At 39.8% G+C, this 24,986-nt stretch overlaps 2 protein-coding genes across 8 annotated transcripts; one reads left to right on the top strand and one right to left on the bottom strand.

Moving 5' to 3' along the window:
- The first annotated feature begins 2,175 nt into the window (after positions 1–2,175).
- Positions 2,176–24,924, top strand: LOC115678047 (uncharacterized). Of its 6 annotated transcripts, none has more exons than XM_056318570.1 (9): positions 2,176–2,313; positions 3,168–3,295; positions 3,922–4,077; positions 4,221–4,326; positions 4,655–4,837; positions 22,573–22,738; positions 23,370–23,677; positions 23,824–23,913; positions 24,557–24,924. In XM_056318570.1, the coding sequence occupies exons 2-9, from the start codon at positions 3,281–3,283 to the stop codon at positions 24,619–24,621; spliced, it is 1,089 nt and encodes a 362-aa protein (XP_056174545.1). In that variant the 5' UTR covers positions 2,176–2,313; positions 3,168–3,280; the 3' UTR covers positions 24,622–24,924. The 6 variants fall into 6 exon arrangements, with proteins under 6 accessions (XP_056174545.1, XP_056174542.1, XP_056174546.1 ...); XM_056318567.1 differs by having other exon boundaries at positions 23,367–23,677; XM_056318571.1 differs by lacking the exons at positions 22,573–22,738; positions 23,370–23,677; positions 23,824–23,913; positions 24,557–24,924 and adding exons at positions 5,801–5,966; positions 6,644–6,915; positions 7,062–7,151; positions 7,794–8,169.
- On the bottom strand, positions 9,132–15,551 carry LOC115663659 (beclin-1-like protein). 2 transcript variants are annotated; one of them, XR_008818091.1, is made up of 11 exons: positions 15,114–15,551; positions 14,265–14,608; positions 13,994–14,164; positions 13,179–13,303; positions 13,002–13,050; positions 12,027–12,185; positions 11,264–11,349; positions 10,546–10,617; positions 10,059–10,212; positions 9,656–9,743; positions 9,473–9,523 (listed from the first exon to the last, which is right to left on the bottom strand). XR_008818091.1 is itself a non-coding variant. In XM_030585646.2 (10 exons), exons 1-10 carry the CDS (start codon positions 15,262–15,264, stop codon positions 9,283–9,285), a joined length of 1,548 nt encoding a protein of 515 aa, XP_030441506.2. In that variant the 5' UTR covers positions 15,265–15,551; the 3' UTR covers positions 9,132–9,282. The 2 variants fall into 2 exon arrangements, 1 of the variants encoding a protein (XP_030441506.2); XM_030585646.2 differs by lacking the exon at positions 9,656–9,743 and having other exon boundaries at positions 9,132–9,523; positions 10,063–10,212.
- Positions 24,925–24,986: the final 62 nt, after the last annotated feature.

Here is a 24,986-nt window from a genome sequence, read left to right as displayed (position 1 = left end):
CAAAATTGGACAACATTTTGAGAAGAATCGATGTGATTTCACGATGCCGCTTAGGAACTATCCCCTTAAATAATCGTAACATAACTTAAATAATCGCGAGAAACGGAACTTATAATCAGTAATTGACCTCAATAATCATAAATTCCTATGTGTCCATGTCAATGATAGTTATTTACCTCGAGAGATAGTAAATTAGTTCAAGTTCTCGTAAACTCGAAGGTTTAAATCATAACAATTTCTATCGAGAAATGACCGTGACATTTGTTTCGAGTTCACAAGTTAGTGGAGCTTATCCTTAAGTAATAATCCTCGTTATTCGTAATTGTCTTAATTTATTGTGAAATTGACGATCCCTTTAATAAATTCCCGTAAAAGTCCGTAAGTTATCACTTGATCGATGATCCGTTACATTTTATTAAAAGTTTTATTAATAATTGTCCCAAAAATAATTAACACCTCAGCAAAAGAAAGCTTGTCATTTTCAAGGTACGGTACCAGTCTAGCAAGACAACCCTTAATCGGACACCCGTTAACAAAATCATTTTTAATTATTGATCGGACGGTCGAGATATTTCGGCTTTGGATTCAATGGCCCATATTATCCCCTAGCGGACTATAAATGTATTTTTTTTCCGAGGGCAAAAAGGAATAAAAGGAGAAAAATAGGAAGAGAACAAAAATTAAACAAAAGGGACCGGTCTACTCATCCGCCCAATCACAGCCACCTCGTGACTTGCGGCCCATTTAATTTACCATTTTGTCCATTGCCGCGCCGTCATAATTGGAAAAAAAAAAAACTAACTCTCCTTTCAAAATTTAAAAAAATAATTTGAAAGTCGATCCCATACGAAAAAACATTTTCAAGTGAATATTCAAAAAATGAATTTTCAATTTCTCGACCTTAGAGTAGAAAGGAATTATTCTCGATGTTTTCGTTATGGATAAGAATCTAATTTGCTGCAAAACTAATTAGATTTTGCAAATCTCGCTTGAATCGAGAAATTTTCTAGTTTTACGAATCAAATATACTCCCTATAAAAAAAAATAAGCTAATTTTCGTTGGAAATTACAATAGGATCTAATTGGGCTCGCTCCTCTTTTCAAGTTTCCACGATTTTATAATTAAGAAAGGTCGGGACAGTGAATCGAATCTCAACTTAACATTATCATCATGAAAATCTCGTATCAATTCACATCACGTCATAGCTACTCGATGGATCAGGAAATCAAAATCGAGATCGCTATTATAATCCCACCTTTGTGTCAAAAATCAGAATGTCTCTATACGAGGTAGAATTAGCGAGGGAAAATGACACATATAGTTATTGAAATTTGGCTTGATGAGCAACTTGTTAAATGTAGTTCTTAAACTTTTGCCAACTATGCAATGTCGTCTATAACTTTTAATTTGTTGAATGTGATCCTTGAACTGTAGCCTATTGTGCCACCCAATATGTAATGTCATCCTTGACATTTTAATTTGTTCAATATAGCCCTTGAACATTTAGTATATATTCAATTTAGTCATTAGATTATATGAAAATGTGCAATGTTGTCCCCGAACTTGAATTAATGGAATGATAGCATCAAATACTTTGTATAATCTTAGGACTAAACTGAATATTTACCAAAAGTTTAAGAACGATATTGCACTTTGTACTAAAGTTCATGAACTATATCGAGCAAATTAAAAATTTCAGAGACGACATTAGATTTCGGCTAGCTCGCTTCGCCTCGCCTCGCCTCGTATTTAATTAATTTAATAATTTTAAGGGGGAAAAAAAACACACTGGAGCATAAAAACGGCTGGCGGCACGTCCAATCCCAAATATGGAAGGGTAGATTTTTTTCTATGTCAGCAAGTTTCATCTACTCCTTTCTTCTGTATCTCGTCTCCTTCCTCGCCGTGTCTCCGACGAATGCCATTGCCCAAAAAGCCCTCTCAAAGTCCCCCGCCTTTCTCGCCGGAACACTCCCCGACTGCTCACGCCGGCGCCGAGACGCCGTCGCCGAACCTCGGAGTCTCCGAATCTGCAGTTTTTGTCTTCTGGGTCTGCGTGAATACATTGGAAGCTTCGAGTGGGAGTGATGTGTTTTGCCTGCGTGCGTGTCTGACTGCGTGGTCACAGCGTCCTTTTTGAGCTCGGATTTCCGGGTTTTTTTTTCCCTTTTGATTTGCTCTAAAGTTTTGCTCTTTCGCTCGAGTATTTTTTTTTTTTCGAACTCCAGCTTTGGAGGGAAGCTTGGCTTCTCAATTCGTCGAAACTAAGTGTGCCTGCGAGAATTTTGGGAAGTTAAATCGCTTCGTGGTAGGTGAGTTTCTGCTGGATCTTATAGTTTACCTTCGTGGCTGCCCCTTGTAGGGTGGATTTATGTATCGTGTGATGTTTTGTTCTGTTCTCTGCCCTCTATAATTTAAGGGTGAACTGATGCCGACGTAAAGGGCTAAAGGGTTGCATCTGGGATGGTATCCTGGTTTGTGGCATTGTTATTAGTATTGTGGTGAGTTCGTCGAGCAAATACAGTTCAGAATAGCCTCAGCTCTTTTTTTTTTTTTTTGTAGATTGCTCTATGACTGAGGCACGCAGAAGCTGGTAGAGTTGAAACTGTTTAAAGGGAAAGGCAAATTGTGGGAACAACATTCTACTTTGCATTTTGTTTGCATTTTCTTTTTACGGTGCTTGTTTGTTAGATATTGATAAAAGGGTACTTTTAACTCATCAAATTTACTAAACAGAATGTGCTCTTCAGTTGTCTGCAGAAATTGCGAAGTCTTTTTAGGAATGAGTTCAATTGAAAAAAAACTTGATGTGTTATGGCTGGATTCCATGTGCCTAGCTAACTTAAGAGTTGATTTAAAGTTGCTAGTTAAGGTAGAATTATCAGCTGTAAGAAGCGAAGGTAGGTGTGTGACAATGTTGAGATTCGACCTACTCAATTAGAACATGGTGGTGTTTGTTTTTATGTTATCCAGTTAACTTTCTAAAGCTCATTCTTTCCGGTTCCTATATTTTAGGCCAATTCTTTGGTTACGCGGGGTTTGATTTTCTGCATATGTTTGTTCCTCCATTACTGAAAATATGTGGTGTTGTTCTCCGATCTTGAAGACCTCATTTTGGTTATGTTAAAGTGCTTTACTTATGATGCCCTTCACCCTTATTTGCCAGGTGAACATTTTACTCTGCAAGTGAAACAGAATTAGATAACTACCGAGTTCAACTTTATTGTAACGAGGGATTTTTGCTTAAAAGGAAATGCGGCCAGCCTGTATTTTGCTGTAATGAAGAACTCACAGGTTAATAGTCGACTATGCATCTCTCACAACTCTCTTCAGTGTCTGTCTGTGCTACTTTTCATGAGCTCCTCTGGTCATTTCATCTTGCTTTTTTGCTTTATACAGTGGAAGAACCATCCAGTCTTCCTATTTCATTGACTGTTCTATGCCACGACCTCACTTTTGTTCCTGCTATTTCAAGAAAAAGAAGAAAGATAGATTCTGTGAAACTTGCACTTTCCTCACTGCCTCTGAACTTAGAATAATGATGCGGTCCTGCAGAAAGCAATTGTGGCACCCCTAGATTCATTTGCGTATGGTGTGGTTGGCTTGTTTTGACAAAAAGTTTTTCTTGTGCTAAGATGAGAGCGGAACTGGATTAACATCACTAACACGTGTGGTATATAGGTCTTGCTGACAACCATCCAAACTTATGTAACGACATTTGGACTTTAGCTGACTACACAATGTTACAGTTTGGTTTTTAGGTTCCGTTCAATTTCTAAACAGTCGGATGTAGGTCAGATACTGTTGAACAGCCCTGCTGCAAATTCCTTAATAACTGTTTCTGCGTCCAGAAACAATCGCTTTATTATTATTTTTCTTTCACCTGATGACTAAGATTTTGTTTCATTTTTAAACTACAGGGCGCACAAGAAATACAATCTTCAAACCAATGTTCTCATGATTCTCAAAGTGACCAACAGAACAACCAGGGAGCAGAGGCTCCCTTGGCGGACTCCAGCTCAATTTCTACTTCAAGCAATGAAACCAAAAAGGTTTCGCGCAAAGATATAGAACTTGTAAGCTTACTCATCCTTCTTAAACTTTAAGGCGGTAGATATATCTCTTCTTTTCTTTTCACTACTTTTTTTCCTATTTAAATTATCAGCCCTTAAAAAGCACTAATTCTTGTTTGTACTTTCTGTAATGTGGCTTTTTGTAGGTCCAGAATTTGATAGAGCATTGTCTACAACTTTATATGAATAGACATGAAGTTGTCAAGACACTGTTGAATCGGGCGAGGATAGATCCTGCATTCACGACACTAGGTGCGTATAGGGGGACACTACTGGAAGTCCTTGGATTGGGCTACAGCCCATCTTCTCTTTAGATACTTAACTGGATTTTATGGTTTTGGGTTTTGTTCTTTTGGAGGTCCTTCTTGATGAGAAATCCTTGTTTTTCCCATTTGGTCGCCTTTGTATCTGCATCAATCACCATATATTAGGAAAAGTTCTCGTAACTCATTATATTTTTTCTTGCGACGTTAATTGCTAAGAAATGATAGGAAAACTATGCTGCTGCCACTTGTGTCGTAACATCTTTTTGACTTTCATATGCTTCGGATTATTTTACCGCTTTCTTTTCAATTTTCAGTTTGGCAGAAGTTGGAAGAAGAAAATGCTGATTTCTTCAGGGCGTACTATATCAGGTTAAAACTGAAAAAGCAAATTCTGCTGTTTAATCACCTACTAGAGCACCAGTATCATCTCATGAAGTATCCTGTGCCTCCAAAGGTCCCTCTGGCCCCTATACAAAATGGAATTCACCCAATGCCTGGTAAGTTAACTTCTAATTACTTGGTTGGAAAGACATGTGACTGAGATAGAAGTCTGTAAGAACAAGGATATCTCAAAAGATACATACTCGTTAGTCGTGAAGAAAGTAAAGGTGCATTCCATATGTAGCATTAGTGCTCTGAAAGTTATACATATTTCATGTGTATGTCACTGGGAATCTATTGTAGTATAGCTATGTTAACCTTTTTTGGGAAGAGGAAACAATTGTGAAAATAATTAATGTTGGAAGAAAAGGCAATTGGATTTAAAAGCTTGAAACACAAGAGAGAATGGAGAGACTGAATACAGGGAGGAGTACTTCCCTCTTGGATCCACCAATCTGATGCCCCTAATTGCTATGAAGTTGGGTTTTGAGTTTCACAACTTACCTAATGAAAACAAATGATTAAATCAAACATCAGTATGACTGCATGTTGTTACAGTAAATACCGCTTTCTTCTGCCAAGCTAAAAAAAAAACGTACTTATCCCTTCCCTGCCGACTTTCACTCCACTTTCGTTCCACTCATTTTCCGCCCATTTCCGTGCTTCCAAACAATAATAGGCTGTATGAGCTAATTTTCATCATAAGCCGCCAGGGGTAGGAAAGAGCATGTTGGCCTTGTTTTTATGCTCAAACATGGAGTTAAGGCTTATATAATACGGCAACATGTAGTTAAGGTTGTATGAGCTAATTTTCATAATAAACTGTCAAGGTGAGGCAAGAGGAAGCTGAGGGCTTGTTTTTTTGCTCAAACATGAAGTTAGTTTCCATTGTACATGAAGTTTTGTATATGCAAATCATACTTTTTCCTTATCCCGATACGAATGCTAATCTCTGTTGTTGTGCTTTGCTCACATACTATTCAATGGTCGAGTTCATTCATAGGGGATATGGCTTGAAGTATTAGGTCCAAGCATTATTGTTGTCAACTACTATTCAACTCAACTTGTGTTCAGTGCAGTTAACAATTTACCCATGGGATACCCAGTGCTGCAGCAGCCTGCAATTCCAGCACCAGGTCAACCTCATATCAACCCCTTGGGCTGTGGAATTTCTAGCTGTCATGTAGTGAATGGAGTTCCTGCACCAAGCAACTATCATGCTATGCGTGTAAATTCAGGGAATGAGTAAGTACCAATACATTGTCATCATAATCTACTTCATCATACTTGGCAACGACATTGATTTTACTTTCATCCTGGACCAATGTCCTGCGTATCCTGATCTATAGCTTTATACCAATTGGAATTGGGGATTGATTGTGTACCGTGTGGCAAATTGCTCAGTATTTTACATATTGCGGCACTGTCCTTTTAGCTGATCCACTATGTGTTAATTGCAATCTTTGTGCATATAATGGCATGGGGCACGTGGTTTGTCCCTCACCATGGTACTTATAGCAAAATTTAAGAGCAATTGCTGGGCATAGTAATGTTTACAAGCATGAGTTATTTGGTGTCGATACAATAATTTGGATTTGTGGGTTGTCATTTAGTCCTCGGCATTTAGTATTGAGCTGTATTCACTCATACTAAATCCTTCAATTCTCTCTTTTCTTTCATGAGGTGAAAACATGATGTTTTACCATTGGTAGTATGACTTGTCTAGGCGATTTCTATGGATGTTTGGTTCATCTTTTCTCATGCATTGTTTAAGCCAAGAATTTTCCTGTGTGACATTGCTTGTGCATAGTTGAAATTTACCTCACTCTCTTCACTGGTATTAACAACTATCCTTTTCCTTGATTTAATATGGCAATAAATAGCAGCACAGCTGATGCATCTTCCATCATTCCTCCAAGCAGTGCCATGTCATCCATGTCAGAGATGCCTGTGAGTCCTACATCAGCGGCTTCTAGTGGTCATTTCCCCTTCTCTGCATCCGAAATATCTGGATTGGGTGTAGATACGTCAGCACTTGATACGGCATTTACAGCTGATGTAGCAAGTTCAGTAGGATTGCAGCTTCCACCTGACGGGGGACCTGGGAATTCAAGAGACTCTCTTAGGTCATTGGATCAGATACAGTGGAATTTCAGTCTCTCAGATCTAACTGCTGATTTTTCAAACTTGGGAGGTATGTGGTTCATAATTTTTCCTACGGACATAGGTATTTGGTGTTCTGATGGCTTAAGTGTCCATTAACTCCATTCCTTTGACCTATGGCTCTATTATATCCTTACTCGTACAAATCTTTTGGGATATCTTTAATTGGAATTGCAGATTTAGGGGCCCTTGGAAACTACTCTGGTTCACCATTTCTTCCCTCAGATTCGGAAATTTTTCTGGATTCTCCTGACGGGGAGGATATAGGTACGAATGCCTTCTCTTTTTTATGATGATGAATCCCATGCATCTACAACCCATGTATGGAAAATATTCACATGGAGACTGCTTTGAGTTGACAAATGTCTAGCACGACGGAGAGGCAGAACCCGAGTGATTGTCTTATAGTCCTTTCCAATAAAAAAAGAGAAACACGTCACTCCTTGCCTATTTACTAGCTGTCCACGCTTGAGTCGCCCTCAGGGAGTTCTATTGTGGAAGACTTTAGAACCTTATGCTAGTATTACTTATATGACAAACATGATGCACCAGATTTGTCCTCTTTTGTAGGAAGGAGCTCAAATATCTAGGTTTCTTTTTCCCCTTTTCATAAGTAAAGTGGAGATGAGAGAGGACAAGGAGTGAGTTGGCTTATTGGTCGAAACCACTCGAGCAACGCAAGATGGGGGGAGATCTTATTGAGCCCATTTAAATCTCAAATTATCTAACTGCTTTTATAGATTTGGAAGAGTCCCCCTTTTTGGTTCATTTTGCACTATACTGTATTTGCTCAATAGATTGCATTTCCATCCAGTTGGAACGTGTGCTCTACTTAAAATATTTTACCTTGTACTTCTGCATGCAGTAATTGTCCATAATGATATTCTAACTCTCTTCTTTTTGCTACAGTGGAGGAGTTTTTTGTAGATGTCCCTGGGCCAGCAGGTTCCCAATCAGATGAAGAAAGGTCCTAGATCCAAGTGAGACCTGATTTGTTAGGGTAGTTTAATGTTTAGGTTAGAAAAATAAGTCCTTGTCATCCAATATACTGGCTTTATAGGTTTTTGTCAGTGACCAATGGGGAATTCTTTACTTTCACTTAGCTTGTCAGTCACAATGTGGGCTTCTGTACTTGCATTTACTTTAATAATCATTAGCCTCAGATTGAAACTATTCTGCGGTAACTTTAATTTTCTCAGATTAGCCCAGGTTATGGACCTATTCATGTACCTCATTGTACATTGTCTTGGCAGAATTGCTGCGGTCACAATCCTTTCTTTCTCAACATTTTTGCCGTGTTAATTATGTGGTGGTATGGTATATGCCTATTCTAGTTCGGAGCGCGGACACTTTTCCACCAGTGCCATGGTTGATAAACACTAAAATGGAGTTGCTTGATGAAAATGCAGCAAGAGCAAATATCTACTGCTTTTCCTGATCCGATTCCCTGTTGGGGTACCAATGTTGAATATCTTTATGACGATACCGTGCGAGATCAATGTTATTATGTGACATGCTAAATTTGTTTTTATCGATGCCATAATAAAAGGCATTTGAATTGATCCTTACAAGGTATGAGCAACAACCGTGATCGGAACGCGTGTTGACTTCGAGGGGATGGTCGAATCTTGGCAAAAAATCTTTTGGTTGTTTATTCTTATAGCTTCCAAATTATCATAATGTCAAGTGCCCTTATTCCATGCTATTGCGCCTTTTAAGTGCGTGCTACCCATCAAGGTGGTCATTAATTTCTTTGATACTTACTGGAACAATGACAATAAGAATTCACTGTCCTATAGAGCTGCATAAAGTCGTTTTCTAAGTGATTTACGCAAGTAAAATTGTGTTATAATTAATTTGGACAAAGCTGTCACACTAAGGATTCTGACCCCTGACCTTACCCAATACAATTTGCCTTTTTTTGACGTTGCCTCGTTCTTGGATGTTGGTTGATTTGGACGCCCCTGTGATGTTGGTACACGTCCAGGATCAGAAACCAACCGCGAGCATCTCAACTTTGATGAAAAGTGTAAAATGCAAATCGCGATAACCCTCAGCTGGTGCGGGTGAGCGGCACACTGGGCCATGATAGATATCTAATTGATTGTGCGACAGAAAGATATCAAATATTTCGTAAATAGTACCAATTTGAGGAATTGCCAGCTGGTTTTATGCCATTAATCCTTGCCTCAGACTTGAGACTGCGGCAACATATAGTCACAACCCAACAATTCAAGTGATACAGGCTTCCCCAATAAATGATTCTGCTCTTTCTTTGCCAGCACTTACGATCCTGTTGGATGGCGCAAAAGCCAACATAATTCTACGACCTGAAAAGTTTGCATACTTCTATTCTACTTCTAATATGTACATGTCACGTGTGAATTGCTGTCACTTTTTACAAATTTTGGGATCCAAACTTGGCATCAGTTCCTCGCTTCGCGAATAAGGTGCCTGCAGCTGGAACATCAGCATGCTGAGATACTGTTGTGGAAAGTGATTGAAAGTTGGTATTCCCAATAAACCAGTAGAGAGCCCATTTGAGATTGCACAGGGTATACTTTAGAGCTTTCGTCCAATTCTCCTGCTTATTGAAACTTTGCGTGATGGAGTAGTTCTCGACTTTGTCATTCTCAATCCTGCAAGAACATCTCATGTTTAGTTTTTCTCAGCAGTGCGAAATGCAGTATTCACTCAGCATTCTGAAGCACCCTTGTGTGCACACAATGAAAGTACTTATAGGTCCCGATGTTCACAGATTGACTACGAACTAGGGTGTAAATAAGATTTCTCAATAGATCACATCCGTAATTGATAACCGCTACTGTTGCAAGCCATTTCCAGAAGTTGCAAAAGTTGCTTCTTGCTTCAACGCAACATCCATTAGCAAATCATATTTTTTGCAAAAAGCAAACGAGCCACGTGGTCAATTCTGTCAGGTGATCCACATGTTCAAGAGTCAAATAATATTCCTACTATAAATAGCACAAGGAAAAGAAATATATTTTTTTCTTACGACCATGAGGACATCTACTAGCAGTCCCGTCAGGATATATCAAATCAACTGATTAACATCATAACAGAAAATTCGATCGAGACAATTATGTACATATTGAAATAATGAGATGGTGCATTCCATAATTCAAAGTTATATCTTCTTATAGGAAAAGACACTTACTTGTATGGCAATTTGAAACATTTCTCTGGTGGTATATTGTTCTCTTGATCCTTTGATTTTGCAAACTCAGCAAAGTCTTTGAGGCATGTCAAGAACAATGTCATAGCCTTGTCATAACGAGTGCTCCAGAACAAGTTCACGGGACCAAACCTACAAATTAAAATTTAGGTTAAACCACAAATGAGAAATCTACACAGAGAACTACAACCACGACCAGATGTCTGACAATTACATTTTAATTTAGCTTCCTAAAATTATTCCTGATCCTGATAAGCGTGAAGAGGTGACAAACGTGACAAGTTAATCCTTAGTGAGGTTTTCATAAGGAAAAAACATTAGTTACATGCTAGACTTATGGCAAGATGTTTCTTTTAACCTACAGCATCTACTTTAGGGAGGCATGGCTCAACTTTGAGATGCACATACAGGCTAAATGATACGAGAAGATTCGGTTCAATTGCGGAGAAACTTATCCGTACTTACAGCTCATAAGAATTGTTGCTGAGATCCATAATCCGGGGGTAGCTTCCCATGGGAAGTATCTTTATACGGTATCTAAACAACCACTCAAGGGAGAAACAAAGCAAAACCTTCAATAATTTAACTCAGGCACAATGATGAGTGCAAGAGTAGAGCTTGCATTTATCTACTTGGGTGAAAAGGTGAATGCAAGAGTAGAGTTTGCATTTATCTATCCTTTTGTCTTTTAATGATGAAAATTCCCCGAGCTTTTCTGCTGAAGATCATGAGAGGCCAGGATAAGCAAAATTCTCGAAACCACAGACCACGGGAGCATTGAGTTCAATCTATATTGTTTCAAAATGGCACAAAAGCTAGTCAACTTATGGTTGGATCAGAACCTAAGAGATGACTGAGTTTTTTTATAAGTTACACTAAGGCAGAGGCATATCTGCCACAAATAATGTTTATATATGTGCATTGCTCCTAATCATATCATAAAGATACTGAAGTATTTACATCACCAAAGAAGCTAGCTAGGACGTGAGAATTCCCAACATGCCACCTTCAAAATATATCCACCAAAGTAAGAATCTGGAACAAGACACACGTAGAGGGGATCAGGACACTAACGTCCTCAAAGAATTTAAAACAATAGCAATTAACAAACTCATGCACATGGTATGCTGTGGCCAATTAAAGCATGAAGACAAACTTTAGATGAAATTAAGTAAAAGGATACGGAAACTTGGGCCGAAAATATTGACACATTGTATGTAAGAGGAGGCAAGCTTGGCCCCAGGCAGCATTTATCTCATCCCACTCAACCTGAGCAATTCAACACAAAGTGAAAGGACAAAGTCAAACCCTTTAACAGGTTGAAGCAGGTGAAACATAGGCTTAAAATATAGAGACATGCTAGACGAGGCTGAGAATCACTCGTGACTGCACTGAAAGAATCCAAGCAAACTTTTTTTAACACTAGTCCTTGGAAAAAGTAAGAGAACAAAACCACAACATCAACAATGTAGCTGGAAGCCTGAACTTCTAAAATCGTGGTGCACTAAATTTCAGGTGAGGTGAAAATGACGCCCATACCTCATCAATAGCCTTTCATGAAAATCTTTCTGACCTTAGACCAGAGAATCAGGGAAAAGGTTGTCAAATGTACTGAATGCAACTCACTGCACAGCTTTTGTTCACTATGTGTCCATAATTATGTAGCAAAAACCTATTATCTCCAAATACTCTCATTAAGTTTTACCATAAATAAAATCTCATGGAGGTTGCATCAGCAAAAGTACCTGCAGCAGGAAAGATATTTCCTGGAAGAGGATGGATGTTTCACCAAATGTTTTTGACTCTTAAAGAGTTGTCCTAAAAGCAAAGGACATTCACGTCCCACTACATGATTTGATTCATTATGCATAAAGAAGAAATAGGAAGAGCTACAAATCAACCATCCTATACAACACATTCAAAGCTTGATCGAAGTATTTTCTCACAGGAATTTTGGGAAGACGTCCTAGTCGAAAATTGTTTATTGTCCCAAACTCTCCATCATGCCAGATGGGAAAGGCATCATTGAGGACATTGGTTCGCTTCAGCAGCTCTAGATGTGCTTGTGAAACTTCAATCTTTGCCAAGATTGCATCTCTCTCTTCCTGTAGTCAATTTTTTTTTTTTTTAAATTTCAAAATTTTCAAGTTAGAAAATCAAGTGTGAAGTTCCAACACGAAGGGAAGATACATCACTGTTGCATCGCCTGTACATGCTTTTCACAATGCACGTGCTACGTGTTTGTACAGCAAACACCGCAAAGTCACACGAAACAAATTGCAATTGTTCGTAAGTGGAAATGGAGTTAGCAATTCACCCAGGAAGAATCTAATTTGGTTAGTATGAAAAAAAAGCCAGATTCACTTGGACAGATTATATGCTTCAAGCACAACTTATTGAGAATGATAACTGAGAATCAAGTAACTTTGATGTCACAGAGGCAAAGGCTGCATAATTTGAGCTTTCGCCTAACACTTTCAGTCCACTGATCTTCTACATATGGAGATTTCCAAAGAGAGTTGCAATCGTACTCAGAAAAGAAATTTTGGAAATGCAGACTTCATTTCTTATGATGCTATAGAAGGATTCTAGATTTTGGATAACAAAACAGTAGTGACAGCATAACAATCTTTGGGACAATGTAAGGATAAACAATCAATCGTGAAATTATAAAAGACAATCTCAAGAGACAAACCATGCCTAGTTAGCTTTTTTGCAGATGGATTGTGGGAGCCCGTTTAGACTGCCCAGCAATTATAATATCGAGAAAGTCAAAGGATTTTGAATTTCATTTATCTTCTTGTCAATGCAAGTTGATAACCTTAAGTTCTTTCAAACTGATCAAACCAATTGAGAATAGTATAATTGTCATGAATAGCATGAGAAGGGTGCAATTCACGAACTATAGAGTATGGACAGACCTGGTGTGAAATCAGCTGAAACTGAAAATTGTTAAACTCGTGCCAATACCTGATGCACAGAAATTCAAGAATGATAAATAACTAACAAAGTTTTGATTCCCAAGTCTATGAGTAAGCAAGATCCAAAAAAAATATGAGGACCGGTATTCTTTTCACCAGTGGAGACAGGAAAGATACCTCTCCTCCAATTCTTGAAAGCGGCTAGATTTTGTTTCTAGTTCCATTAGTTCACCACTAACTTCCTCATACTGTTTATCTATTTCTTGTATTGCATCTTCAAGCTTCCGCTCTTCTTCTTCAATCTTCAAAGGAAAGCTATGGGGCGTTAGTATTGATCTCCATCGCAGAAAACTCCATTAACAGTATAATATATGCATCAATGATGAACCAAGTTCTTGGATGGAAAGGCGAAATGGGAGGAAACACTGAACCAAGTGTCAAATACATGTCAAATAACAGGAAGAAAATTAATAGTCTAAACTGCGAATATTACCCCTAAAAAATATTATACAATGAGATTACTACCCTTAAGCAGCCAAATTATCCATCAAAAGATAAAATGCCAAGTTGTAAGCTTTGAAAATCCTTCCTGCAAGTGACCAAAAACTTTACCACTTAACATCTAAAGGTATAGGCATTTTGTCAGCTATCTAGTCAATCTGAACATAATGCAGAAGAAATTGTTTTTAGGGATGGTGCAATACTAGATCTTATGACTCTAATATAGACGGACAGATGCCAGCTCTTTTTCATCATCACTTCGACTGAAGCACAATGAAGTCTTCTTCCAGTGTTAGATCTTAGGACCGTGCAAAAAAAGTGTAATTCCAACACACTCCCCCCCCCCCCCCCGCCCCGCCTCCCCCAAAAAAAAAAAAAAAACCAAAAAGAAAAACATTCAAAACAAGAATACCAAAGAATGAAAGAACAAACCAATGACAAAAAAAATTTCAAAACCAAACTCAGAGTTCTATCGGGTAGCCTAATCACACCTTTAGCTTCTCCTTAAGAAAATCAGCCTCACTAAGAATATCACGTGCCTCGCCCTCCAGTCTCTGCAAACAGGCTTCATAGGCTTCGATATCTCTGTTTACATCTTCAACCTCCTTATCAAGTTTATCAGACAGTATCCTCATGCATTCAAGGCACAGAGGTTGTTCAACCTGTGAATGGCAATCAAGGTGATGAACAACTACATAATTCCACCACAAACAGCAAATGAAGCAAATTCCGCTATCCTCAGAGGAAACACATTCGAGTTACCTGAGATTGTGTTGTAGCGATCTCAAATGCACGTTTAAGGACCGTTATAGTCGTGTTAAACCCAGAATTGTTCGGTTGCAGAGGAGCAGCTGCATGGCCCCCTTCGGATAAGGGTAACTGGCCAGTTCCTCCATCTGAAGCAGACTCGTTCTTATAAACTACAACAAAAGATTCGTCCATCGCCTTCCCTGATGGGCTCGCATCAGACTGGAGGCTAGCACCGTGAGCACGCGGAGGAATCCCTTGCACCTGAGCTCTCTGTTTTGGCAACACGACGAACGAATTGTCCATGCGAGTCGAACCCAACACGCTGTTCGCCACATGCATTGAGGACCCATGCATACCTGTGAACACAAGTGCCAGACATGGGATTCAGCACATAAGAGCGATCGCTCCCATCAAATTGCCTCGTCGAAATGATAAAAGAACGAATCCCCCGTAATTACTACATCCTTAAAGCAGCAATTTGTGGTTTTTTTTTTTATCTGGGCAAAGATACAGTAAAAGTGACACTTGATCGAGGCTGAATTACAACTCTCAGCAAAGAAATGGTCACAACAGTCTCCAGAGGCAAGAAAACCGGGACATCATACGGATGCTCCTCCGCAATCACGTCACCGCAGTCAAATTAGAGGCGAATGCTATTCAATCGCTCAATCTAGTCATCTTAATTACTCTCACCAGCATCCGTTAACAAAAGATTTATTTCCCAATCTCCAGCCCCTATCGCCTTAAAGGAAAAAGAGCGACTTCACGAAAACCACGAGCTCAAAATTGAGCTGGCTCGAGCAGAAGTCAACACCACAATCACAAGAATCGAAACCGGGGGCGATGGAGAAGAAACCGAACCGGAGCGAGAGGAGGGATCGTTCAAGTACTTGTCGGCGTAGGAATCGACGCCGGCGATGGCGAGCGGGTGGTGGCAGTTCTGGCACAGCCAGCGGGGCAGATTCGGATCCACCGGGAAGCTCCGGCCTTTGCCCTCGCCGGCGTTCTTCATCCTTTTTTTCTCCGAGCGTCCGGTCGCCGACCGCCGGAGACGAGCTCTCCCTAATTCAGAAAAGGCTTGGAAACCAACGCGCGCATAGCTTTGACAGAGCGACGACGACGACGACGAGATCACCCTCGCGGGGACGGTTATGGAGCGCTCGCTTGCTCGCGACGTGATCGTCAAATACCTCCTCCCTCCCTTTGTCCGGGTCGGGTTTTCGGGCAGAGAAGGAGGGTACCGGTGATATCGGGCGCGACCCGTTTACGCGAACACGATATCTTAGCCCGAATAGACTAATTTTATGGACGGATAATGACATAAATAGTCATGAACTTTAGCCCAACACGTAATGTGATTTCTAAATTTTTAATTTGTTCAATACGATCTCTGAAATTTTCATGGAACGACAAAATTAAACATTTTCATTTATTCTGGGAACTAATTTGAAAATGTACCGAAAATTTAGGGATCACATTAAATAAATTAAAAATTCATGAACTACAATTGTGAAAATAAATAATGATGGAAAAAAAAGGCAATTGGATTTAAAAGCTTGAAACACAAGGGAGAATGGAGAGACTGAATACAGGGAGGAGTACTTCGGTCCCTCTTGGATCCACCAATCTGATGCCCCTAATTGTTGGGTTTTGAGTTTCACAACTTACCTAATGAAAACAAATGATTAAATCAAACATCAGTATGACTTCATGTTGTTACAGTAAATACCGATTTCTTCTGCCAAGCTAAAAAAAAAGGTACTTATCGCTTCCCTGCCGACTTTCACTCCACTTTCGTTCCACTCTTTTTCTGCCCTTTTCCGTCCTTCCAAACAATAAGGACGCGAATGGTAACCATTCTGCTCCATAAATCAAATTCTTGCCAGAAATTGATTTCTAGAATTCTTGCAAGAAATTGATTTCTGGAGGAGAAATCTGTTTGATAAAACATGATTAATTCTGCTCCAGAAATTGATTTCTGAAACAGAAATCTATTTTGATTTGTTTATTTTTTTGGGCACCTCAAAAAAATTAAATTTGACTCAAAGTGGGTGCCCAAAGGTATTCTAAGCCATTTTGTGAAGTTTTGAAATTTTTAATTTTTTTGGGCACCTCAAAAAAATTAAATTTTACTCAAAGTGGGTGCCCAGAGGTATTATACTATTTTGAGAAGTTTTGAAATTTTTAATTTTTTGATTTTTTTGGGCACCTCAAAAAAATTAAATTTCACTCAAAATGGGTGCCCAAAGGTATTCTAAGCCATTCTGTGAAGTTTTGAAATTTTTGATTTTTTTTATATTTTTTGAAAAAAATTCACCAAATTTCCTATTTTTCCGAAATCTGACTTTTTTTATTTTCTTGAAATTTTTATGAATTTTTCTGGAATTTTTCAATTTTTATGCATTTTCTAAAAAAAAAAATTAGTGAGATATCAAAATGTGTTGTAAAGGCCACGAAAAAGAAAGAAAATAGGGAGAATGCATTCTGGAAGAGAGAAGCTACAAAAAGTAGATTCTCTTTTTCTTGCCCAAAACTCATTCTGGAATCAAGAATGCGTTCTGGAATTAAGTATTTTTAACAAACGCATTTTTATTCCAGAATGCAAAAATTGCTCCAGAATGCATTCCGGAAATTTTTTTACAAACGCATTTCTGTTTCGGAATGCAGTTTCTGCTCCAGAATGGATTTCATGCGCACCCTAATAGGCTGTATGAGCTAATTTTCATCATAAGCTGCAAGCAAAAGGAAAGAGCATGTTGGACTTGTTTTTATGCTCAAACATGGAGTTAAGGCTTATATAATACGGCACCATGTAGTTAAGGTTGTATGAGCTAATTTTCATAATAAACTGTCAAGGTGAGGCAAGAGGAAGCTGGGGGCTTGTTTTTTTGCTCAAACATGAAGTTAGTTTCTGACGCAGTGTAAGCTATAACTGGAAAAAGCTTTTCAAAGTAATTCTGAAATTCAATTGATAGTAGGCTGTTTATCTCATTCATCGTAGCATCCTTTTATAGGCGAGTAAGGAACAACTCTCCAAGTTTGGAAAATAGAGAACTTAATAAATTCCTAAAAGACAAATCACAATTAATAAGGACTCTGGAAATCTAAAACTATTCAACTACTCTAAAAAATATAAGAGATCATTAATGGCCTTCGACGTCTCCGAGGAATGCTCTGGCATCAATCACGGTCAAATCGCGTCTGTTGCTGGCGATCACGTTTGTCAAGATAATCGCATGCCAATCGTTCTACACCATTCTCTCCTTCTTTAGAAGAACTCGCCCTCGAGTTATCATCAGGATAAAGCGGAATGTCTGGAGAGTGATACTCGAATAGGTCTGTCACGTTGAATGTTGGAGAGATATTAAGATTACTAGGAAGATCAATAACATAGGCATTGTCGTTGATCTTTTTGATAATTCGGCAAGGACCAATCTTCTTGTTCTTCAGCTTATTATATGTACCAACGGGAAATCGCTCATTGCGTAGAAAGACCATGACTTCATTGCCTACATCAAAAGTTTTGGAACGACGTCGCTTGTCAGCATGATCCTTATACTTGGCATTGGACTCAGCAAGTTGGCGTGTAACGTCAGCGTGAACCTCCATAATTTTTGTTGCCAAATTTTCTGCTGCTACACTGTAACCAGGAATCTTAGGCAGAGGGATCAGATCAAGTGTATGCTGAGGCACACGACCATAAATAACTTCAAATGGAGACTTCCTAGTGGACCGATTAACCGTATTGTTGAAAGCAAATTCTGCCGGGGCAAGATATCAATCTCACTGTTTTGGTATGTTACTGCAAAGACAACGGATGATGTTCGCCATTGTCCGATTAACCACTTCGGTTTGTCCATTAGTTTGAGGATGGAAGGAACTACTGTACTGCAAATTAGTTCCAAACAACTTCCATAGAGTCCTCCAGAAGTGACTGAGGAACTTAGTATCTCGATCAAAAGTAATCGTCTTTTGAACACCATGCAAATGAACTACTTTGCGGAAGAAAAGGCCAGCAACATGAGAAGCATCGGATGTCTTCTTACAAAGTATAAAGTGTGACATCTTTGTAAATCGATCCACTACCACAAAGACAAAATCCATACCTCGTTGAGTTCGCGGAAGTCCCAGAACAAAATCCATGGATATATCCACCCAAGGTCCGGTTGGAATTGGCAATGGCGTATAAAGGCCAGTATTCTGTGAATGCCCCTTTGCAACTTGACAAACAGGACAATTCTGCACAAAACGCCAACGTCCCGCTTCAATTGTGGCAAAAAATATCGCTCCTCCACCAAAGCGATGGACTTATCACGGCCGAGATGTCTTCCAAGACTTCCTCCATGCAGCTCTCGAATCAGTTTCTCTCGAAGAGAACTTCGGGAAATACATAACCTGTTGCCATAAAACAAGAATTTATCGCATATAATCATATCACCAGCAGAACTAGCAGCTTGACATTTCGCCGAAGTGTCTCGAAAATCCTCATCGTCCGGATAAAGATCGCATAAAAACTCAAAACCCACTACTTCGTTTTTCATGGTAACCAGTAATGCAGCTCAGCGGCTTAAAGCATCCGCCACTTTGTTCAGATGACCTGCCTTATGTCGAAGCACAAAATTAAATTGCTCCAAGAAAGAAATCCAGTGCTCATGCATCTTATTTAAATGCTTTTGGCCCTTGATGTATTTGGGCGCTTGGTGATCAGTATTGAGTATAAACTCACACTGATAGAGATAAGGCTGCCAATTCTTAATAGCTCGAACCACAGCGTAAAATTCTTGCTCATAAGTAGACCATCGGCATCGAGCTTCATTCAATTTTTCACTGAAATAAGCAACCGGTTTACCTTCTTGCGAGAGTACTGCGCCAATTCCGATTCCCGAAGCATCACAATCTAGCTCAAACAATTTATCAAAATTCGGCAAAGTTAGAACAGGCGCAGTAGACAATTTCTCTTTTATCAAGACAAAGCTTGCCTCAGTCGCATCGTCTCAGCGAAATTGCCCATTCTTCAAACATTATGTGATAGGTGCTAAGATAGTACTGAAATTACAAATGAACCTGCGATAGAATGTCGTCAGTCCATGAAAACTCCGCACCTCTCCAACAGTCTTGGGTGTAGGCTACTCTTGAATCGCGGCAACCTTTGCCTCATCAACTCGAAGGCCATCTGCACTAACAATGTATCCCAAAAATAGCAATTCACTTGTCGTAAAATTGCATTTAGGCAAGTTGATATAGAGTTGATTGTTCTCCAAAACCTGCAAAACATCTCGAAGGTGGTCTACATGTTGCTGCTCATCGGGGCTATAGACAAATATATCATCTAAATAAACCACCATGAACTTTCCAAAGAAAGGTTCAAGGACTTGCGTCATCAAGTGCATAAAAGTGCTAGGAGCATTGGTAAGTCCAAAGGGCATGACTAACCACTCATAAAGTCCTTCGCTGGTTTTGAAAGCCGTCTTCCATTCATCCCTGGGCCTCATACGAATCTGATGGTATCCACTCCGCAAATCGATCTTCAAAAAGATCTTTGATCCAGACAACCTGTCAAGCATATCATCCAAATGGGGAATAGGGAAGTGGTACCTCACAGTAATTTTATTGATTGCTCGACTATCCACGCACATCCGCATGCTCCCATCTTTCTTTGGTGTAAGTAAAGCAGGAACTGCACAAGGGCTCATGTTCTCTCGTATAAATCCTTTTCGAAGAAGTTCTTCCATATTTTCCTATAATATCTGATTCTCCTTTGGGGTCATGCAATAGTGGGGCAAATTTGAAAGACTAGCACCCGGTAAGAAATCAATTTGGTGCTGAATGTCTCGCATCGGTGGTAGTCCATCCGGTAGATCCTCAGGAATAAGACTAGAAAAAGCCTTCAGTAATGGTTGAAGTGCTTCTGGAATTTCGATGGTTTCCTGCTTAGATCCACTATCCACAATCAAGTATATACCATTCTTCTTGCGAACATTAAGTAAAACACCAGCCTTGTCCTTGTCCTATTTTTTAGTAGTTCGCGGAACACGAGTAACTTAATCCAAGGGACGAAGAGTAATTTTCGTCCTATCCCACACAAACAAATAAACATTCTCACACGCTCGATGAGTAATGTCAACATCACACTGCCATGGTCGTCCCAGCAAGATGTGGCATGCATTCATCTCAACAACATCACAAATTATCGTATCTTTGTATGTTTTTCCAATAGAAATAGGCAAACGACAAAGCTGAGTTACCTTTAATTCCGGCCCCTTACGAATCCAGCCAATCGTATAGGGCGAGGGTTGAACTTCAGTCTTTAGTTGGAGATGATCGACAAGCGCCTGCAATACGATATTCTCGCAACTTCCGCTGTTGATGATGACGTCGCAGACCTTTCCACTGATAGTGCAACGGGTGCGGAAAAGGTTATTCCGCTATGAGTCTTCCTTCCGTAGGGCTAATAGCAGTCGTCTAACCACGCAATTAACATGTTCTCCTTCTTCGTCGACTATCTCTTCTTCGTCCCCCCAATCCTCCTCATTAAGCCCATCTTCATGTTCGACCAGATTCGCCATCTTCCGCGGCGGACAATCACTCGAATGGTGCCCAGGCTCATTACATTTAAAGTACTTTCCTGAATAGGGCTTGGTATAAAGATTCGGAACAACATCGCGAGCCTTTGACGCAGGGGATTCAGAAGGTTTGGACGCCTCAACATTACTCCCCGAATTTCGGTTTGTATTGTTGAATTGCCGATTAGAGGATTCAGCACCCTCTTGCGATTTTCCTCGCCCGAATTGTCCTCGAGGAGCATAATTTCCCGTTCTGCTTGAGTAATTGTTTCGCTCCAACTACAATTCCACTTTCCTGGCCATCTCTTTCGCATCCTTGACAGAGTATAAACGATGTAACGAAACACGATCTTGAATATTCAAACGTAGGCCATTGATATACCTGGCGGTTTGTTATTCGACAAGATTATTGCAGGTCGAAAGTCGAAGGAATACCTCCGTGTAAGCTTGAATCGTCCGACTTCCTTGTTTGCAAGCCTGAAATTGCTAGAACAAAACTTGCTCAAAGTCAGCAGGAAGGAATCGAAGCTTCAACAACTGCTTCATATGATTCCAAGTTCGGATAGGTGCTTTCCCTTGTCAACGTCTGGAAAGTTGTGTCTACTCCCACCAGGCTGAGGCGCCGCCCTTCAATTTATACGCCGTGAGCTTTACTTGGCGGTCCTCTTCGATCTCCATGGCATCGAAGAACTTCTCAACCTCCCAGAGCCAATTTAGAAAGTCTTTGATGTTTAAGTTGCCATTGAAGGTAGGAAGGTCGACTTTCAATTGATATTGTTCGTGTTCTTGCTGATATCCTCCATGTTGACAATCCCCACGAACATGCTCTCCTTGGAATCCTCCATAACAGCGACCTTCACGAATAGGCATGTCCTGGAAATCCTCTTCATCTTCTTCTTCAGAATCCTCGACATAGTCTTGACGCCTTTGTCGAGGATTCGCCCTTTGCTCCATAGCTACTTCGGGAACTCGAGCAACAGGAATATGCTCTGCGGGAAGATCACCAGGGTTAGGGTTAGGGTTTGCAGACAACCGTTGGATGGCGGCAAGTAATTCTTGCATCGTCCGTTGGCGGTCTCGTAGAGTTTGTCCAGTTTCCTCAGTAAACTGGGTAAATTCCTCACGTGTAACAGGCTCAGCGCCCTAAGCTACGGAGGTGTTTCGATTCACGTTATGAGACATCGTTGTAGGGAGAAACCTTGCCCTGATACCAAATGACGCAGGGTAAGCTATAACTGGAAAAAACTTTCCAAAGTAATTCTGAAATTCAATTGATAATAGTCTGTTTATCTCATTCATCGTAGCATCCTTTTATAGGCGAGTAAGGAACAACCCTCCAAGCTTGGAAAATAGAGAACTTAATAAATTCCTAGAAGACAAATCACAATTAATAAGGACTCTGGAAATCTAAAACTATTCAACTACTCTCGAAAATATAAGAGATCATTAATGGCCTTTGACGTCTTCGAGGAATGCTCCGACATCAGTCACGGTCAAATCGCGTTGGTTTCTAGCGATCACGTTTGTCAAGATAATCACATGCCAATCGTTCTACATCAGTTTCCATTGTACATGAAGTTTTGTATATGCAAATCATACTTTTTCCTTATCTCGATACGAATGCTAATCTGTGTAGTTGTGCTTTGCCCGCATACTATTCAATGGTCGAGTTCATTCATAGGGGATATGGCTTGAAGTATTAGGTCCAAGCATTATTGTTGTCAACTACTATTCAACTCAACTTGTGTTTAGTGCAGTTAACAATTTACCCATGGGATACCCAGTGATGCAGCAGCCTGCAATTCCAGCACCAGGTCAACCTCATATCAACCCCTTGGGCTATGGAATTTCTAGCTGTCATGTAGTGAATGGAGTTCCTGCACCAAGCAACTATCATGCTATGCGTGTAAATTCAGGGAATGAGTAAGTACCAGTACATTGTCATCATAATCTACTTCATCATAATTGGCAACGACATTGATTTTACTTTCATTCTGGACCAATGTCCTGCGTATCCTGATCTATAGCTTTATACCAATTGGAATTGGGGATTGATTGTGTACCGTGTGGCAAATTGCTCAGTATTTTACATATTGCGGCACTGTCCTTTTAGTTGATCCGCTATGTGTTAATTGCAATCTTTGTGCATATAATAGCATGGGGCACATGGTTTGTCCCTCACCATGGTACTTATGGCAAAATGTAAGAGCAATTGCTGAGCATAGTAATGTTTACATGCATGAGTTATTTGGTGTTGATACAAAAATTTGGATTTGTGGGTTGTCATTTAGTCCTTGGCATTTAGTATTGAGCTGTATTCACTCATACCAAATCCTTCAATTCTCGCTTTTCTTTCATGAGGTGAAAACATGATGTTTTACCATAGGTAGTATGACTTGTCTAGGCGATTTCTATGGATGTTTGGTTCATCTTTTCTCATGCATTGTTTAAGCCAAGTATTTTCCTGTGTGTGCATAGTTGAAATTTACCTCACTCTCTTCACTGGTATTAACAACTATCCTTTTCCTTGATTTAATATGGCAATAAATAGCAGCGCAGCTGATGCATCTTCCATCATTCCTCCAAGCAGTGCCATGTCATCCATGTCAGAGATGCCAGTGAGTCCTACATCAGCGGCTTCTAGTGGTCATTTCCCTTTCTCTGCCTCCGAAATATCTGGATTGGGTGCAGATACGTCGGCACTTGATACGGCATTTACAGCTGATGTAGCAAGTTCAGTAGGATTGCAGCTTCCACCTGACGGGGGACCTGGGAATTCAAGAGACTCTCTTAGGTCATTGGATCAGATACAGTGGAATTTCAGTCTCTCAGATCTAACTGCTGATTTTTCAAACTTGGGAGGTATGTGGTTAATTATTTTTCCTACGGTCATAGGTATTTGGTGTTCTGATGGCGTAAGTGTCCATTAACTCCATTCCTTTGACCTATGGCTCTATTATATCCATACTCGTACAAATCTTTTGGGATATCTTTAATTGGAATTGCAGATTTAGGGGCCCTTGGAGGCTACCCTGATTCACCATTTCTTCCATCAGATTCGGAAAATTTTCTGGATTCTCCCGACGGGGAGGATATAGGTACGAATGCCTTCTCTTTTTTATGATGATGAACCCCATGCATCTACAACCCATGTATGGAAAATATTCACATGGAGACTGCTTTGAGTTGACAAATGTCTAGCACGACGGAGAGGCAGAACCCAAGAGATTGTATTATAGTCCTTTCCAAAAAAACAAAGAGAAACACGTCACTCCTTGCCTATTTACTAGCTGTCCACGCTTGAGTCGCCCTAATGGAGTTCTATTGTGGAAGACTTTAGAACCTTATGCTAGTATTACTTATATGACAAACATGATGCACCAGATTTGTCCTCTTTTGTAGGAAGGAATTCAAATCTCTAGGTTTCTTTTTCCCCTTTTCATAAGTAAAGTGGAGATGAGAGAAGACAAGGAGTGAGTTGGCTTATTGGTCGAAACCACTCGAGCAACGCAAGATGGGGGGAGATCTTATTGAGCCCATTTAAATCTCAAGTTATCTAGCTGCTTTTATAGATTTGGAAGAGTCCCCCTTTTTGGTTCATTTTGCACTATACTGTATTTGCTCAATAGATTGCATTTCCATCCAGTTGGAACGTGTGCTCCACTTAAAATTTTTTACCTTGTCCTTCTGCATGCAGTAATTTTCCATACTGATATTTTAACTCTCTTCTTTTTGCTACAGTGGAGGAGTTTTTTGTAGGTGTCCCTGGGCCAGCAGGTTCCCAATCAGATGAAGAAAGGTCCTAGATCCAAGTGAGACCTGATTTGTTAGGGTAGTTTAATGTTTAGGTTAGAAAAATAAGTCCTTGTCATCCAATATACTGGCTTTATAGGTTTTTGTCAGTGACCAATGGGGAATTCTTTACTTTCACTAAGCTTGTCAGTGACAATGTGTACTTGCTATTACTTTAACAATTATTAGCCTCAGATGGAAACTATTCTGCGGTAACTTTAATTTTCTCAGAATAGCCCAGGTTATGGACGTATTCATGTACCTCATTGTACATTGTCTTGGCAGAATTGCTGCGGTCACAATCCTTTCTTTCTTAACATTTTTGCCGTGTTAATTACGTGGTGGTACGGTATACGCCTATTCTAGTTCGGAGTGCAGA

The sequence above is a fragment of the Syzygium oleosum genome, unplaced genomic scaffold (assembly GCF_021117445.2).
Source record: "Syzygium oleosum isolate NSW1041296 unplaced genomic scaffold, Sole_v2.1 Sole_v2.15, whole genome shotgun sequence".
In the NCBI taxonomy this organism is placed as follows: domain Eukaryota; kingdom Viridiplantae; phylum Streptophyta; class Magnoliopsida; order Myrtales; family Myrtaceae; genus Syzygium; species Syzygium oleosum.
The sequence above is the reverse complement of the archived record's forward strand: the minus strand, read 5'-3'. Positions and strand labels throughout refer to the sequence as shown.

Excerpts from the sequence above, each read along its gene's own strand:
- LOC115678047 (XM_056318567.1), top strand. Across the intron at positions 4,078-4,220 it reads CGCGCAAAGATATAGAACTT|GTCCAGAATTTGATAGAGCA; the intron begins GTAAGCTTACTC and ends GGCTTTTTGTAG. Across the intron at positions 23,914-24,556 it reads TCCCGACGGGGAGGATATAG|TGGAGGAGTTTTTTGTAGGT; the intron begins GTACGAATGCCT and ends TTTTTGCTACAG.
- LOC115663659 (XM_030585646.2), bottom strand. The coding sequence starts at position 15,264 with ATGAAGAACGCCGGCGAGGGCAAAGGCCGGAGCTTCCCGGTGGATCCG. Across the intron at positions 13,051-13,178 it reads TTTCAAGAATTGGAGGAGAG|GTATTGGCACGAGTTTAACA; the intron begins GTATCTTTCCTG and ends TCTGTGCATCAG. Across the intron at positions 9,524-10,062 it reads TGTTTCAAATTGCCATACAA|GATTGAGAATGACAAAGTCG; the intron begins GTAAGTGTCTTT and ends ATGTTCTTGCAG.